The sequence below is a fragment of the Choloepus didactylus genome, chromosome 6 (assembly GCF_015220235.1).
Source record: "Choloepus didactylus isolate mChoDid1 chromosome 6, mChoDid1.pri, whole genome shotgun sequence".
NCBI classification, from domain to species: domain Eukaryota; kingdom Metazoa; phylum Chordata; class Mammalia; order Pilosa; family Megalonychidae; genus Choloepus; species Choloepus didactylus.
The window spans coordinates 27371965-27391497 of record NC_051312.1 but is presented as its reverse complement, the minus strand read 5'-3'; the positions used below and the strand labels follow the sequence as shown (position 1 = coordinate 27391497).

At 33.4% G+C, this 19533-nt stretch overlaps 1 protein-coding gene and 1 pseudogene across 1 annotated transcript; both read right to left on the bottom strand.

Moving 5' to 3' along the window:
* Positions 1–6046: 6046 nt before the first annotated feature.
* LOC119536803 (olfactory receptor 8H1-like) lies at positions 6047–6997 on the bottom strand. The gene has a single exon (XM_037839544.1). The coding sequence runs from the start codon at positions 6995–6997 to the stop codon at positions 6047–6049; it is 951 nt and encodes a 316-aa protein (XP_037695472.1).
* Positions 6998–18247: 11250 nt separating this feature from the next.
* LOC119536802 lies at positions 18248–19193 on the bottom strand (annotated as a pseudogene).
* Positions 19194–19533: the final 340 nt, after the last annotated feature.

Below are 19533 nucleotides of genomic sequence, written 5' to 3'. Positions count from 1 at the left end.
CCCTATGGCAATGGAAATGTTAATCCTATGATTGACTCTCCTTTGTACATTGGAAACAGATAACTTGTTGTAAGTTTCACAGATCCACAGAGGAGAATTTTGCCTTAGGACAAACCACACATGTAAATGATTTTGATGACTTTGTACTTAATATTGTACTGAAATAACTTAAGGCTTTTGTGATATTCTGATAGAATGAATATATTTTGCATATGGAAAGAACATGCCTTTGGGGGTTCAGGGGGTGGAGTGTGCTGGCTTGGGTCTGTAATATACCCCAGCCTATGTTCTCTTAATCCAATCTTGTGGGCACAGATCTACTTTTGGTTGGGACATTCGATTAGGATGTATCAATGGAGTTGTTGCATCACCCATTAAAGGTGGATCTTAATCCCCTTGTTGGAGTCCTCTTTGAGAGAACAAAATGCAGTGACATTTTGTGGAGAGCTGAGAGAAGCTTAGAGAGAAGCCCAGAGACATTTTGGAGAAAGCCACTGAAGCCAGAAGCTAAACCTGGGAGATAAGATCAGCAGAGCCAGTCTGTGACATCCCATGTGACAGAGGATCCCCAGATGCCATCAGCCTTTCTTCAAAGAATGCATCATCTTGTTGATGCCTTAATTGGGAACATTTTCATGGACCTACAATTGTAAATTTGTCAATTAATTAACCCCTATTCTAAAAGCCAATCCATTTATGTATATTGCATTCCAACAGCTTTAGCAAACCAAAACACTTGTCCTGTGTTTCCACTATATTGATCCCATGAGAACAAACTACGGAACTATAGAGTCCCTCCTATTCAACCCATTAGTACACAGAATGAAAGAAGGAACTGATTTTTTCTACTTTACTAACTGCATTATCAGGCCTTCAGAAAATATCACATTAAGTAGAAAAGTCTATATTTCGTCATGGTAGAAACAAAAGAGAAACAGGAAATTATGTAATAAATACTGGAGAAATGTTTCCACTAGGTTACAGAAATCATTCAACTGAATATTACATAAAGAATTTGCAGTTTTGAGCCTGTGTGACCAATAAATTGAAGACAATAAGGAAAAGAAGAAGCAGATTTAGTAGTAGTTGTAGTAGAAGAAGGGGAAAGAAGTAAAAGAGTAGAAGATGAGGAGGAGAGCAGAGGAGGAGAGATGGAGAAAAAGCAAGTGTTGTGGAGGATGAGGATGAAGAGATGATTGGAAGAAATCAGATTATTTTAAAATTCATTTTTATTGCAATATATTCACATACTATGCAGTCATACAAAGTGTACATTCAATTGTTCACTGTACCATTATATAGCTGTGTTCATCACCAAAATTAATTTTTAAACATTTTCATTACCACACACACAAAAATAATAAGAATAAAAATTAAAGTGAAAAAGAACAATTAAAGTTATAAAGAACACTGGGTGCCTCCCCCACCCCCCATTTTTCTACTCATCCATCCATACACTGGACAAAGGGGAGTGTGGTCCATAGGGCTTTCCCAATCACATCGTCACCCTTCGTAAGCTACATTTTTATACAATCATCTTCAAGATGCATGCATTCTGGGTTGTAGTTTGATAGTTTCACATATTTACTGCTAGCTATTCCAGTTCATTAGAAAGTAAAAATGGTTGTCTATATGGTGTGTAAGAGTGTCCACCAGAGTGACCTCTTGGCTCCTTTTGGAATCTCTCTGCCACTGAAGCTTATTTCATTTCCTTTCACATCCCCCTTCTGGTCAAGGTGTTCTCCATCCCACAATGCCTGGTCTAGATTCCAACCTGGGAGTCTTATTCCATGTTGCCAGGGAGATTTACTTCCATGGGTGTCAGATTCCACAGGGAGGAGGGCAGTGATTTAACCTGCCAAGTTGGCTTAGCTAGAGAGAGGGGGCCACATCTGAGCAACAAAGAGGCAATTGGGAGGAGGCTCTCAGGCACAATTATGGGCAGACCTAGCCTCTCCTTTGCAGCAACAGTCTTTCCAAGGGCAAATCCTGTGGTAAAGGGCACAGCCCATCAAACCACCAATCTGCTATTTCTGTGAGCACATCAGCAACCATCGAGGGAGGAAGCCCAACACCGCTGCATTCTCCACCAGCTCCTCAAAGGGGCTCTGCATATTTTTTCATTGTTTTATTCTTTTAACTAATGCTTTTTTAAAATTAACTATATCAAAAAATTTTTAAAATACAATAAAAAACATTTCAAACAAACCATAACAAGGGAGTCAGAAAAAGACAGCTAACCTAAAATCACTTCCAACATGTTCCTACTCTACCCCAAGAAAATAACCTAATATAGCAACATTTCTGTGAACTTGTTCCTAACATATCAATCAGAAATTAACAAACCATATTCATTCCTGGCCATTCCCAGAACATTAAATTTACTCATGATAGCTTATCTGTTCTTAATGGGTTATTGTTCCCCCTTCCTTAATGGCTCTCTATAGCTAGTTCTCCTACATTCTACATTATAAACCATTTATTTTACATTTTTTCAATGTTTACATTAATGGTAGCATATAGTGTTTCTCTTTTTGTGCCTGGCTTATTTTGCTCAACATTATGTCTTCAAGGTTCATCCATGTTGTCATATGTTTCATGACATCTTTCCTTCTTACCATTGCATAGCATTCAATCATGGGTATATACCACGTTTTATTCATTCACTCATCTGTTGAAGGACATTTGGGTTGTTTCCATCTCTTGGCAACTGTGAATAAGGCTGCTGTGAACATTGGCATGCAGATATCTGTTTCTGTCATTGCTTTCAGACCTTCTGGGTATATACTGAGAAATGCAATCACTGGATCAAAGGGTAAATCTATATCTGGTTTTCTAAGGAAGTGCCAGATTGACTTCCAGAGTGGCTGAACCATTATATGTTCCCATCAACAATGAATAAGTGTTCCAATTTCTCCACATCCTCTCTAGCATTTATAGTTTCCTGTTTGCTTAATGGCAGCCATTCTAATTGGTGTGAGATGGTATCTCATTGTGGTCTTAATTTGCATCTCTCTAATAGCTAGTGAAGCTGAACATTTAGAAAGCAGATTTTAAATGTCAACTAATTATTTCTGTTATACCTGCAGAAAATTTGATGTTTCATTACACGTTTAAAGTGCAGAACTATAAACCCAGATAGATCTTGTCCTGGCAACTGTGTAGTTATCCAGAAAGGAGATATTGGAAACACAGCAGTGAATAAGATTTTAAAGGAATTTCTTCTATTTGACATGTAGAAACTGGAAAATAATATAACTTTTCAGGAACATACCAGAAAGGTGAGATGAAAATAGCTAAGAAATCAGAATACCAAAGAGAGACAACCCCTCAAAGAGGAGTTGAGGCAAATAAACAGTTTCACTTTTTGACAAAGGCTAGAGAAAGACATGGCCATCATATAAGCACATAAAAAGAATACAGACAAATAATAAAGAATAGTTAAAGCCAAGAGAAGGCAAGAGTGTCAGCTGGGAAAAGCAGCAAGTTCTAAAGTCAAGCGGTTTGCATTCATTCTCAATATCTTCACTACAGGTCTTCTCTAAGTGCTCATGGAAAAGACAGGAAGCAGACTGGGAGTTCTTCAGACAATGTCACCGTGCAACCTTAAAATACAAATATTCTCCTCTTGTCCTGCTAAATCAGGAACTGTTTTTACTTTACAAATTAGAGCTTTATTCTTACTTTAGTCTGCCCAAATGACTGATAAAATTTGAGATACTCAGTCATAGAATTGTTCATGCTTTCTGGCAGCATCCAATCATATAGGAAACTTTGCTTTCTTATACGATCTCCCTAGGTAACCCATCAAAGTTTAAATCCTATAATAGTGCTTTTCTAAAACCTTCTTAGAAATTGCACATTTTCTCATTGCATATGTTCTTCCTCACTGCAGTGAGAAATTGTTCAACAACAGGTGTTGCTGGTTGTCTTTGGCTAATGAGAATTGACAATTACTAGGTTTAAATATCTAACATAGAGGATAAAAACAAGTATGGATACATGAGAAATTGAATCTATTTTGTAGTGTCCTATGAAATGCTAGAAATATAATTTTTAAAAGCACACACACACATACATACACCCACAATATAAGAAACAAAGAATTTCATGAACAGGTTCATCAGCAGAGTCAGTACAACTGACAAAGAATTTGTGAACTTGAAGAAAAGCCAATAGAAATTAACCAAAAAGAAAAGACATTTTTTAAGTGTAGGGAATAATATCCAAGTGTTGTGGGACAAATATCAAACTTTTAATGTACATATAGTTGAAGTACCATGTTAAGAATAGAGACTCTCTATGGTAGGAATAGAGAGATTCGGGAATTTTGGGTATTTCCCTCTGACTATTGTAATACACTAGAAAGTAAAAGTGAAATATCTATATATTGCTTCAATAATCATAATCATTTGTTAAATCCTAACTTCTCAGTTACAATATTAATTCCTTGAAAATTCAGTTTTTAGCTTCTCTTTATTAAATTTTTTAAAACAAATGATCTGTCACCTGAGAAATAACAAACTATGCTGCAAAGTAATAAAGGTACATATTTGGGGTCACAGAATTTCAATTCTGAGAGCACAGATTCAGGTAACAACCCAAATCATGTTCCACCTTGATTTTCCAGGCAAGAATTTTTAAAGGAAAAGAAGACTACAGAAGTTGTTTGTGGTTGGTGGATATTTGCTGCACTCCAATTACCTTTCAGATTAGATAAGTAATTTAATTCTTTATTTTGGGATTTGTTTCTGGTGTCCAGATATCTTTAGGGTTTTTGGACTGTTATTGCTTGAGCCTTTGGGTACTGTATCAGTTTGAGAAATTTGCATAAATGTACCTTGAGAATGACCTCCTGACACCATGTGAATTCTCTCAGCTGCAGAAACTCTGTTTTGTTTTAATTCTTTTAACAGCGCCAAGCATTACTTTCAAAATTTATTTATTCTTAAGGAACTTTAAAAAACTATAGAAATCAAGATAAAGGAAATGATTTCATGAAATACATATAATTTAAAATTCAATGATGTAGTTCATGCAGCTTATTCACTCAACACAGATAATAAAGTTTTTCAAATATTTAGCAGATAGACATCAAAAAGATATGGCTGCATCCAAATATTAAACCCAAATTTACAAAATTTCAGGTACAGAAAAGCTTTACAAGACAGTCTTTATTTTACTAATTTAGACAAGAACATAGTCTTCTCAGAGGTTTAAATGGCAAAGGAATACTCAAAGTTTGTACTGATTAATGAAAAGAGAGAGCTACAAAAGATTACGAAGAAAATAACCAAAATTTGTTCATATATGTAATATATACATGCACATACAAAATTGTAAGCCTGGGAGAATATGCACAAAACTTCCAGTAATTGTTGTGGCATTTCTATTTTGTTCAATATTTTTTCAATATTTCAAAGTTTTCTAATGTTATTGGCCACCATTTATTTTTACTGAATCAATTGCTTACATTCCTCATCTGATTAAATGTTTACAATAACTCTAGGGATTTGGAATTAGTGTTTATCTTGTATACTTGAGGAAAATGAGGCTTAAGTTATCAGTGACTTAGTGGAGTTAAATAGCAAAGACTGGGAGCAGATCGAGAATCTAAACCTGGAATGTCTGATTCCAAGGTATGAGCTTTCAACCATTCTGCTATGTATCTTCTCTATATAGTATATGATTTGTGTTTGTGAACTATCATTGTGCCAAAATGTAGCTATTTTCTGTAATAAAATTCTATGAAATTGGAACATGCATGAGGATTTATGTGCTGTAATTTAAAATACATTTTGTTATTTTGCACAAAGTTCATCTTTAAAAGCATATATTTAGATGACATGTTTCCATTTTTCAAATTGATTTCTAAAACCATATTCCTAGAAATATGCAAGATCATATTTGGCTAAATAAAGAATGGTTGAACAGAAATACAAGCAAAATAATGATCCATGTATTTTAGAGAGAATCTAAGTAATTACCCAAAAATACAAAAAACAAAACAACAACAACAAAAAATGTGCCTGAATGTCCAGTGTTGCTATCTTTTCAATTGCCCGGAGACCTCTCTCTTCTGCATGATTCTAATGAGAGCATTTTTCACCTCTTTGTTCCTAAGACTATAAATGAGTGGATTCAGCATGGGGATCACTATAGTATAAAACACAGAGGCCACTTGATCTTTTCCCAAGGAGTAGGAATTCTTTGGCTTTAAATAGGTAAAAATCATAGTGCCATAAAAGATAGTGACTCCCAGGAGGTGTGAGGCACAGGTAGAGAAGGCTTTGTGTTTTCTTGAAGCAGAATTAATTTTCAAGATAGTAGAAAGAATGGACATGTAGGACAGAGAGATTGTGATAAGAGATACCATTAAGGTGGAGCCAGCCACAATGAATATCATGATTTCAGTGTTATAAGTGTCAGTGCAGGAAAGGGCTAAAATTGGGGATGTGTCGCAGAAAAAGTGGGGAATTACATGGGATTTGCAGAATTGCAAACTGTTCATGCAAAGAACATTGACCAAAGAGTCTGTACAGCCAATCACATAGGACCCAGTGATGAGGGCAGAGCAGAGTCTTGTGGACATAACAACTGGGTAATGAAGAGGGTTGCAGATAGCTACATAGCGGTCATAGGCCATTGCAGACAGAAGGAAACACTCAGTGGCACCCAAGAAGATAAAAAAGGACATCTGAGTGAAGCAGGCTGTGAATGAAATAATTTTGTTGGAAGTCAGTAAGTTCTCTAAGGTTTTAGGTGTGATGACCGTTGAGTAACAGAGGTCAATGAATGAGAGCTGACTGAGGAATAAATACATGGGGGTGTGAAGCTGGAGATCCAGGTGAATTATCAGTATCATTCCGGCATTCCCCAGCATGGTAGCCAAGTATATCAGGAGAAATAGCACAAAGAGGACATGTTGGATCTCTTCAGAGTCTGTCAATCCCATAAGGATGAAGTCAGGCACATTTGTGTTATTCCTACTTCCCATAGCATTCATCTATTTTTAAATGTTGGGAAATCAAAAGTGATACTTAGCATGAATGACTTGAAACCTAGGTTTTTATTTATATGAATGATCTGGCAGTTTAAAAATATTTGTTTAGTGCTTCCAGAATTCATACACAAAACATAGTTTGCAAAATATGACTAAAAAAATCTTATCATTATTGCCAAATATAAATTGGATTTAAATCATCATTTGGTTATTAGGCATATATTGCATGATTAGAATGAACCTGACACTTTTATTAATTTATTAACACATTTAATTTAACCCTCTGAAAAATATTGTGCATTATTTGATACTATTCTATTTTTAGATGAGAAAAAGACAGAAACATATTAAATAACTTTTCCAAAGTTAAATCTATTAAATATTGACTCTGGAATTCTACCAAGGTAGGTGGAGTTTACAGAGCATTCCAATAGCACTATATAACTGTTTATAGTTAATTTCAGAAAAACTTAGATAAATGTTAGATATGTAGTAAACAATGGTAGAAAAATTTTTAAGGGGTCATTTTTCTTTTATTTTGTAAACATTATCTAACACAAATGATTAATCATAAATTTCAACATTGAATGCATTAAAATTAGAGATGACATAAATATTTTAATTTTTGGAAGAGTAGTTATTTTCCTAAATTGACAATTAAAAATCAAATTTCTTCCAAAATTACATTTCCAATATATGTACATTGCTTTTGGATTTTAATTCCATCAATTCTATATTTCTATTTCTATAAATCCTGCAATTATTTAGGTGAGGCCTATGTACTATGTATGCACAAATGCATATTCTTCTAAAAATGTCTCCAATTTATTTGATCCGAATAAAACCCTTTAGTTTTGATAATGATACTTACCATAAGCAGAAGGTGGTGAAAATGTTTCTTCCAATAGAATCTGCTAGAAATTTGTCACCCTCATATTTTTTCATAAATAAAATATGTAAACAAAATAAGGACCTGAAAATTACTGAGACAAAGTATTTGTTCCCTTTTAGATACATTAGTTTTAATTTTTTGTCCATACATTTTTGTTGTACCCTGTGGTAAGATAAGTCAAACCTAAAAATTTTCTCAGGTCTTGTTCGAATGGAAAGTCTCCTGGAAATTATGTCCCACAAATATCCCAAGGGGCTCCTATGAATATAAGCAGAAAATATTATCCCTTGCCTTTCGCTCTGGTAATGCCACAACTTTATATTGAAGATTGCTAATAATGCAACATTTGGTCATACCTGGGGACCAATTACCAAGGAAAATTGTTTGGCATGATTCCCAGGATAAAAGTTCAAGGACCAATGCATCCATGTCAGGTATGTGACAGAGAGTTGCCTTCCCCCTAAGAGCCACATTATGTTGAGCATGATTGGTATTTCTTTGTGATGCTCTAATTTTTTGACTGTGTAACATGGAAGGTATTTCTAGAGAAATACTTAGTTATGATGTGGCAGAAAGTTCGTATCTTTAACCACCAGGGATAGAATAGCACATTTTTCACAATGAACTGTTTTATTATCAAAACTAGGACACTATTACGGGAGTAAACATTATTTCTCACACAAAAATTTAATACAACAAAATCCAAAGAAGAAAATAAAAATCATTCATAATTGCTGTTAATCTTTACACATATTCTCTTCCAATTACTTTACTACCCTTATATAATGTTTACTTATGTATTTGCATAATTTTATCATGCTGTATTTTCAGTAACATTCTGTTATCATGAAATAATTATGTTACACCTTGATCTCAGTTAAATTAGCCTTTTGTAAAACCCACAGTTTCATGTATTTGGCATTGGGTTCATGCCCCAGAAGGAGTGTGCTGAGGTCTCACATGGAAAATGGCATAGTCTCTTCATTCTGGTTTGGCTGAACCACTTAATTCATCTACATAGCAGACATATATTTTTATTCATCTATAACAATATTTTTGCAACTTTTAAAATAATTGTAGTATACTTGGTTTTTATTTTATTAAAAGAAAAATGAGAGGAGAAAGTAATAATAATTTGAGACTTGTAATTTTTTATTTATTAAATGGCTAAAACTTGGTTTCTCTAAACATATCCAGTGCAAATACTGTCTTGTGAATTTTGCATTAATTAAAAGTAATGAAATCAACTTTCTTGTAGATTTAGAAGTAACTTTTACAGGAAAAACTGATCACACTCTAGAATTCCGGGAGAAAAAATGTTGGTATGGTTAAAGAAGTCAGAAAATAAAATGTCTATGATGAACTTTTAGAAATGCAATTTTTATTTTCATCAAAATTTAGTGATGCTGAGACAGGTTGCTTTGGAGACTAAAATAACAGCATCAATTTATTTGACAGAGATAACCTTGATTTAAGCAAAATGAGAGTCAAAGGTGATTTTCTAAGTTAATGCCACCTTAAAAGGCACTGCTTACTCCTTGCAAAAATCACCATGAGTAAATTTTTCTTCCCAATGCTGAAATCAATTTTTGTAGCCATTAATCATAATCTTAAAAAATATAATTGTTGGAGAAATCTAATTTGCAAAACTAATTTTATGACTTTTTAAGTTTTATTACTTAATCTTTATTGTCTGAATTCCAAAAGAAACACTTCTAATAGTAAAATAATTTTGGTGGAAGATCAGGAGTGAGAAAGAGTAGGGGGACTTAACTTTCTTGTCCTAGATGACAAAAAAAAGTTAGCATTTTATCCCTGATAATTATTCAGTTTGATTAATATTTTTAAAATTTCTGTTTCTCCATTTATTTTTGTCAATTTTTTTATTGACAAAATAAAAAAATTTATGTTGATAAAATATGAAAAGTATTTTGCTTAATGTCAGCATTAGCAAACCAGAAAAATGTGTTTTAAAGCTCTATAAGTTTTTATTTTTTTTCTGATAAATTGACTCTATTGTTATTTTATACTATCAATAATATCTCTGGAATATAGAGGTCTTTGACAAATAATATATACTGTAGTTTTTATATACTTATATTAACAAAATATATATTTATTAGTCCTACTTTTCATGTCTCATAAATAATACATAATTCATTCTTACTTTTTAGTTAGTTCTCAATAAGTCTCTCTTCTATTGGAGTGTTGAGTCTATTTACATTTAAAATAATTATTTATGTTTTAATTTCAATTTATGTCATCCATTTTTAGACCTTTGATCCTTCTCTCTTAGCTTCTTTTGGGTTAACAAAAAATATACTATGCAATTTTCCCTATTGGATTTTTAAAAACATTCCCCCTGCTATTATATTGCTAATGATTACTCTGAAGTTTGAAATTCACATTATTAAATTATTTCAGTGTATTTAAATAATTGTAGCCATTTACATAAAGTATAAGCACTCTAAAACATTCTAACTTCATTTTGTCCTTGTCAGTTTTGCCAATGTGCCATTTATTTTTCTCTCATATAAATTATAATCCTGAAAATACTATACTATTACTTTTGTCATAGAGAATGTTGTCTTTTAGTTGTATTTTAGTCATCTTTTGCAGAATTGGAAAATATTTCTCATGCTTGGTGCTCCTCATTTCTTTTGACAATTTTTTTCTGATGATTTTCATAAATTTTTCTTCTGAATATCATTTCTATTTATATATCATATTTTTTCTTCCTATATCATTTTTCTTTCATCCTGAAGAACTTCTGACTTTTCTTGTACTGAAGAATTTTGGCAGTTAATTTTCTCAGCTTTCATTTATCTTAAAAGTCTCTATGTCTCCCTTGCTTTTTTTTTCACCCTGGCTTTTTAAGAAAATTTTCCTATAGAATTATTTTCTTTTCTGTTTGCCTTTAACACATTTCAGATTTTTTTTGTCTTCTAGTTGTGTGGTTTCTGATAAGAAGTAAGCCGTAATTTATTATCTCCTTCCCCTGCAAGTATTGTGTTCTTCCTGCCCCACATTGGCAACTTTTAAATATTTCTTTGTAACTTTCATATTTTGTAGCTTGAGTATGATGTGCCTTGATGCTTGCCAGTGTGTGTGTGTGTGTGTGTGTGTGTGTGTGTGTGTGTGTTTGTGTGTGTGTTGCCACTGGATTTAACCTGCTTTGATTGTTCAGAACTTCTTGAATTTGTAAACTGAAGTTTCTCTCCAACTTTTTATAAAATTTCATCCATGTTTTCTTCAATTTTTGTTGATTCAGTTAGCCTAAGTTCTTGTTTTCTTAGTTTCTCAGTTTGAAAACATTTTACTGATCAGGCTTCCAGTTTACTGATATATTCCTGTGTGCTTCCAATCTGCAGTTTAGCTCTTCCAGATAATTTTTCATCTTAGCTATTCTACCTTTCTATTCCAGGTCATCATGAAAAAGGATTCTATTAAATTCTTTATATACTAATATGGTTCACAATTTCTTGCTTTGTCATGCATTTAGATTTTTATATACTGTATTTTGTGAATGCTATATTATAGAGGGTTTGGATTATGTTGCCTTCCTTTAAAGGTTATTCAGTTTTGTTCTGGTACGTAAATTACTGAGAGTACCTTTTAAACCTATCAGATTGATTTCATTCTTTGATAAGGAAGATCTGTATGGTTTTCTCTTTGTATTTATGGCATGGCCCTCACTCCAGGGGCAGGGTCCTTACTTCTAATTTCTGGCTTTTTGTCTCATGTCTGAGTCAATCATACATGATCTTCATAATGGCTGGGTCATAACTCTAACTTCTCCCAGCCCTTCATGAACTCCATAGTTATGTTCTGTTCTTAGCTCTGTAGCAGCATCTCTTGGCTAAGGCTTTTCAGTCCCACCTGCATACCTGCAGCCCGTTTTCCAATCCAGGACCTACAAAGAATCCCCATACAGATATTTGGGGCACCTCCTTTGGTTCACTGTCTTGAATGTCCCACATCTTCAGGTGCTGGAAACTCCAATTTCTTTCAGTTCTACAAGACCAGACCCTTATACTCTGCTTGTAGTCTTTACTTCCCTTCTCAGCAGTCTAGAAAGACAGGGTAAACATAATGTTCTTCTCATATGATTCCAGAATCTCATGAATAACTGATCCTTGTTGCCTGTTGTTCACTGCCAGAAAGCAATTGCTATGTGCATTTTGTACAGTTTCAGGGTTATTTGCCACATCATGGAAATTCTTGTGCCACCTACTCTGTCATAGTAGAAGCCAAACTCTGACTAGAGATATTAATCTCTTCTGATTTAAATGATAAAGTTTCATCCCCTAAATCACTACATCTTTTCTAATGTTTTTGTCTCTCTCTTTTATTCTCTCTGTTCTCATATTATTCCTGTTTTTTTTTTTTGGGGGGGGGAGCAGTTAATAAAGAATGGTTCTTTTATTCTATTTCTTTCTTTTTTGATAAATGTAATTCAATTTTTGGCTCTCTAGTTTATTAAGGCTATTTTAGTTTCATCATTTTTATTTCCTCTACTTTTTTACAATGAACTTACTGTTATTTTTCTCACAACTTCATATAGCTAGTTATGTTTTCAATTTTTGTTGCCTGATTACGAATACAGTGGTACCTTGGTACTCATCATTAATTGGTTCCAGGAGGGGCAATGAGTACCAGAAATGAGCAGCACCAAACGAATGTTTCCCATAAGGAATAATGTAAATAAATTTAATGTGTTCACAAACCAAAGACAGTACACATTTTTTAAGGCATTATGTAAAATGATATGGTTGTGCATCATTACTTTTCATGAGAAATACACCCAAAATTATTAAATACTTAGATTAAATAAAATAAAAACTTCACTTTACCTGTACTGAGAAGAGTCCATGGCCTAATGGGGTTGTGGGAGGAGACTGGTGAGAAGGAGAGTTGGTATGCTGTGTTGCTTAGAAAGAGAGTCCCCTTCCAATAGAACATCAGGCACCTGCAATTAATGTGTTCTTTCTCTTTTCTGCTTTTTTTCAACTTGCACCACAGGCTCTGACACACTTTGTCACTTTCACTAAAAATGTATCCAATGAGGATGGTTTCTGTCTTCTTTTCAGAATTCCTTGAAAATGTGAAATTCTTTGGTCACTCAATAAATTCACATTTCTGTTTGTCAGAGCTTTGCCCAGATGGTACTTCTCAACAAAGTTTTGAACTTCTGCACATTTTGCACACATTTCTTTCATCAAGGAACTGGTGACATCCTCCCTTATCTCTTCCTCACCTGAAGAAATCTCTTCAACCACCTCTTATTGCTGTTCCTACTGTAGTTCCTGCAGATCCTCCTTGCTGAGCTCTTCATGATATTCCTCCACTAATTTCTCAACACCAGGCATTTTATCACTTCTTTATTCTTAATGATGGTGGAGATCATTGTTCTAGGTATACCGTACCATATTCCCCTCCAAGTTCAGTAGTATGAATACTGTGCTCACATTTGCCTATTATTTATTTTTTGTTTGTTTGTTTTTTGCTCAGTGGTGGTGTGAGGTAATTTTCTTGTTTGCTTAGCACTCTCACTGCTCATTTTCTTAAGGCTTATGATGAGAAAAAAAGTGAAAAAATACAGAAAATTGCCACAAAAACTAACATGACTGCAAGGAAATGTGCCGAGCAAGAGCTACTGCATGACTAATGAGTAACCCTTTGTTTTGGCTGGAAAGGGTAGTCAGTCATGAGGCAACCAAAGCTTGTGCATTGAGTACAAAGCAAACAATTAGTACAGGAACAAAATTTTCACATCAAAATGTGAGTACCAAATTTGATGAGTTTCATAGCACTCAAATATCAAGGTACCATGGTACGGGAATTTAATGATTCCATTATTTATCTGAGCACCACTTTATTTTTATCTTATATTCAGTGATATGCATGATTTATATTGTTATCAATTATATAAAGAGTCTAGAATCAAATTTTCATTTCCCATTTGACCAAGGATAAGACTGTGTTTAGATTTATTTATTTCTTATTTTCACATTGAACAGTCTTTCAGGGTCTATATTTTTATTATTATTTTTAAATGAAAACACATATTGTCAGAAAATTTGACTCCATATTTATGGAAATTTATTGAAATACATGGATTAACTATAATCAATTTTTATAAATGTTTCATAGATGCTGAGAAATTAAGGTTTGCATGTTGATATGCAATTTAACCTCCTCAATTATCTTATTAAGATATAAAAATTCTGAAGTCTGTCTTACTTCTTGGATTAATTACACACTGAATGAGTCATATTCAAACAAGCGACTGCATTTTATTCATTTATATAGTAAGCATTCTATTTAAAACAGGAACTGTACCAGGCACTGTCTATGCATCATAGCAAAAGAATAAAAGGTCTTTGTTCTCTTGGTTCTACCTGGAAGAAACAGAATATATATATATATATATATATGTATGTATACACCCACAGAAATAAGTCATATGTCATGTTAGAATGTGAAAGGTACTATGCAAAAATTGATCAATTTTAAGACAGGATAATGGATAAGAAATTCTGGCACAAGGTCATGAGGAAGCCACTGGAAAAGTGTGATCAGGGCAGACCTCAATAAAAAAAGTTGGCATTTTATCAAAGACTTGAAGGAGGGAAGAGGTACATGAGAGGAAATTGTTCCAGCCGGGGATGGGGACACCAGTGCAAAGGCCCTGGGCAGGAGTTGGGCTGTGCAGGTGAGGAACACCAAGGAGGTTTAACATGAGTGACATAGGGGGATATTTCATTGGCCAGTTGGAGAGGATAAAAGATGAAGTATATGTATGTTGATAGTGATAAGTGCTATGGAGTAAAACTAAGTGGCAGGTGTGCATGGATGCAGTTGGGCTTGCTCTCTTAAAAAGTAACTTTTAGATAATCTTCAGTGATAAAGTCACACTTTGAAACCTGAAAAAAGTTAAGTAGAGATCCATAAAAATACCTGGAGGTAATGAGGCTGAGGTAAATGGAATAGTAAAAATGGTGTTCTATAAAATTATTTTACTTTGTGCTCTTTTATCCTAATGATTTGCATCACTGTGTCTTTGTAAAAATTGCATAAGAAACACCTTATATTGGATTTAGTATTTCAGTTCACTCTCATATTACTTGTCATTTTAGAGAAATGTATTCCACTTAATAGGTATAAAAAATACAAACGTAGACATTCCCAATATAGCTATATTTTATTGCATCAATGTGTCTACTATATTCATTAAAGTATATATTTTTCTTTCTCATAAACCTCTCTTACTGGCAGTCTTTAGGTATTTTTAAATTTCTGCTCTATCCACATTCCATCCCTTCCTTCATTTGAAAGTCACATGCACTATGCAGAATCCTAACTTAGTCCGTAATATTTTGTTTACTTATTAGCTAATACACATGAGTTCATTTTTAAATGACCTCTAATTTTTGTGTGTGGATATAAGAATGAGTCTGGATATACATGATATCCATTCCACTTGTTTTATTTTCATTAAATATTTTCTTTTGGAGGAATCCCTTATACATCTTTTGAAATAAAACTAGTTAAGAAAATTGTCTTTTTCAAAGTTGATATAAAAATTATCTTAAACTGAAAAAAAATAATTATCTTCATTTTTAAGCATGATACATAAAACATGCTTTAAAGTGAGTGCCTTTTTCTCAGTATATTAAAAAAGAAAACATATCTGACAAATTTCAGACATGATTTTTACTGTGGTGGATATAGTCCCAAATATTATGGGGTTGAAAATCTGTATGGAAGACAGCAAAGCCTTGAGGGAGTCAGGTGAGAGAAAGACAAGCAGTGGCAAAGAAATTAATGACTAATTTGGAAAGATGGGAGCTAAAGGCAAGGTGGAGAGAGACGAGCTAGAAAAGCAAATGGGAAGTATGCCAGAGATGGTATGAAGAGCATACTGAGAGGAGTAAGTATGGGCATTTAGCAATTTGGACAAATAAAATATATTACTACCTCTTATGATGGGCAAATAGTGTGGCATGGTTTTTCTCCTAGAATCAGATCAGCAAGAAAACATTAATAATCTTAAAAGAACAACTAAATACATCATTTTATTGAAATTAAATATAAAAGTGTGCAAGCTACTTGAAATTATCTATAGAAAATATATTTTCAATGCAATTGCAGACAAACAAAACTCATAAAATTTAAAACCAGGATATAGAGAAATAATTTGTAGAAGCCAAAATATTTCACATATTATTTTAAAAGGAAGATTATATTTTGAAGGGATCAATGAAAAAGAAATTATATATATGTATATATATATATAGAGAGAGAGAGAGAAAGGGAGAGATACATATATAGATAGATACACAATCAGTTTAGTAATTCTCAATAATGAAAAATCTTCATATTAACCAATCTTAATCAGACACTATTATTAGAAGGGAAAAATATACAGCCTTAATAAAAAGTATTGAGTAAATGGTCATTAGCCTCAATATATCCCTACAATAATGCCATAGCATTTCATAAGATGCCCACTATATTAGAATAGATGTTAATATAAAATATTACATAGGCAAATGAAGCATGCAGTAGTTAGACCACTGTAATATAAGTAAGAGAAAATACACACACTGTATACATACATATTCATACACACAGAGAAAGATTTCATCATATAAGCTACCCTTTTCATTACCAAGATTCCTATCAAGTTTATTTTTGATATATGAGATAAGAACTGCCTACCCAGTTGACTCCAATTACATAAAGTCATATGCACAAAGTATAATTCTGTTTACTTTTATTTCTCTATCTGAGTTCTTTAGAAAATAAATAAAAAAATACATCATTTAAGAAGGACTATACCTGTAAATCACTATGCCATATTTAAAACATACATAATAAATATTTGGAAAAGAATTATAGAAATAAAATTTTCATCTAAACTAGTAGTTTTTGAATCCCAATATGTACATGGCTGTACAGATACCAATACCAATTAAAAATATAAACATACAATAGATTCCTTGGCTTTATTGAATTATTACTGTGTTTTCACAAGCTAGGAAAAAGCAAAGCAAACTATCATTAATGTGCTTGTGGGTATAAGTTAATGTATCTGTAAATACCCCCTCACACATTCCAAAATGCAAACAATATTTACTTGTATATTTTATATATGATACTTTGCTAGATGCTTTGAAAAACAGTAAGAATAAGCAATCCTTTCTCTCATGAAGGTTACAGGCACATTATTGAAGAGAGAGACATAATATACACATACATTTAATTTTAAAAGAACCTCATCAAATTAATCTTTGATTTCATTCAACTTACATCTTAAATATGATGACCCAATAATTTCTTCTGATTGTTACAAATGACTCATGCACAATGAAGGCAGTACTTACGGATTTTGTAACAATGTCTGGGAGAATTCATTCATCTGGTATTACATTAAAGAATAATTAAAGAGCCCTGAAATTCTCTCTTCAAGGGGAAAAAAAAAGACATTTTCTTTTCATTTTAGTAAGGTAGATTCCTTATTATCAAAAGACTTTCTGCTAGATTTGGAAACAAGTATCTCCCTATATACTCCTAAACTACTGGAGAAAATATGCTAGAGCTAGTGCTTCATTTATTTACACACTCACACACATTTGTTTATTAGGTCTTTGAAGTTAGAGAGGCACAGTACAGTTACTTGGAAATTAAGTTTAGAAATATCTTGTACTATATTATCAGATCATTTTTCTATGCAATCAAAAATCAACATCCTGTCTAATAGCAGATAACTGTTCACAATTTTAACTATCTTAGCAAAATGACCCCAAATTATCAAGAGATTTCTCTATACTACTTGACAGCCCCATTAGAGCTTGCACCTCACTGAAGTGACCCAATCATTCACTGGGGCTTAAATTCACTTTTATTAGGTCTGCTCTCAGGCTATCACTTGCCCTTTTTGTGTGTTAATAAAAATTAGGGATCCTCATGTCATAATCTCTTAATGTTCTACTCTTAATTTGCTAACATCTGATAAAACACAAAATTTAGCAATATTAACAATTTAAAATTTTTCACAGTTTACAGGGTGGCATGTGCTCACACATCAGTGGCAAGGCATAAATTCCAGGCACTGCTCAGATGTCCCTTTACTTACTTGCATATGTCCATGCTCTGAATAGCTGAGGTGAATAAATAATCTCCTATGATAATTATTCAGTGCTCAATACAAGCATATAAGATTATAATTCATGTCACACATTTCAAGGTACTAAATCATTTAATCTATATTATGCCATGTGAAGTTTATAGTGATATTTTCCCAGTTGGAAAAGCTGTATGAAAAATGCAATCCAGGATTGTTTTAATCATAAGATGAATACATTGGTCATGGAAAACAGTTTTCTATGTATAACTCTTAGGAAATCATTTTCACATCTTTGTTCCTCAGACTATATATCAGTGGATTCAGCATTGGAATGACAATGTTATAGAACACAGATGCCACCTGTGCCTGGGTCAGGGAGGATGTGTTATCAGGCTGTAAACATGAAAATCAGGGACCCATAGAAGACAGTTTACCCAGGATGTGGGACACACAGGTGGAGAAGGCTTTCTGCCTTCCTGCTACAGACTGGATCCTCAGGATGGCAGAGATGATGCCAGTGTAAGTGGCTGTAGTGATGAGAAGAGAACTCAGGGTGAACCCAGTAAAGACAAACATCACCATCTTTGTGCTGGATGCATTTATATAGGAAAGGGCCACAAGAGCTGTAGTGTCCCAGAAAAAAAAAAGATTGATATCAGACTTTCAGAAAACTAAACTCTAATGCACATGGATTTGAGAGAAGAATTCCATGAAACCTATCACATATGGTCTTCCTGCCAGAAAACTTCACACTTTCTGGGACATGACTATTGCATAGAGTAAGGAATTGCTACATAGTAGTCATTGACCATTGATCCCAGGTAAAAAGAACACTCACTACACACCAGACCAGCAAAAAGGTACACTTGGACAAAGAAGACAACACAAAAGATGGTTTTCTGGTTGGATTGGAAACTGTCTGGTGTCTTGTATGTCACAGTAGAGGAATAAAATATGTCAATGAATGCCAAATTGCTTAGGATATAGTGCACAGGTGTATGAAGCTGAGAATTAATTCTGATTAATATGATTAGTCCAAGTTTCCCCATAACACTGAATAGGTAAATGGAGAGGAACAGCAATGAAAGGCTGACTTGTAGTTCAGGGTGATCTGCAAATCCAGAGAGGATGAAGAGAGTCACCTCAGTGAAGTTGGATCCAACCATTTATTCCAATGTAGACCTTTGACTTACCTGTTGAATAGCAATAACAAAAATCAGAAAAGGATCCAAGTCTAAAGACCTATTAATCAGAGCCAACTTAAACTCAAATAATGAGAGCGTAACAGAAAGCAATTATTTAATGGCCTAAATTTAGCTGATAATATATACATGATTTTCATTTCTTTACAGAATTCACAGAGGCTAATAAAATTTCCAAGTGCACAATTGTGGTAGCACTTCTAAAAAAATATGTATATGAAATGATTTGAAGAGATTCTTACTCAGACGTACTATCATTTACCCCATCTATTATTGGGTCTGAAATAATTTATTTCTGAATACT

Excerpts from the sequence above, each read along its gene's own strand:
- LOC119536803 (XM_037839544.1), bottom strand. The coding sequence starts at position 6,997 with ATGGGAAGTAGGAATAACACAAATGTGCCTGACTTCATCCTTATGGGA.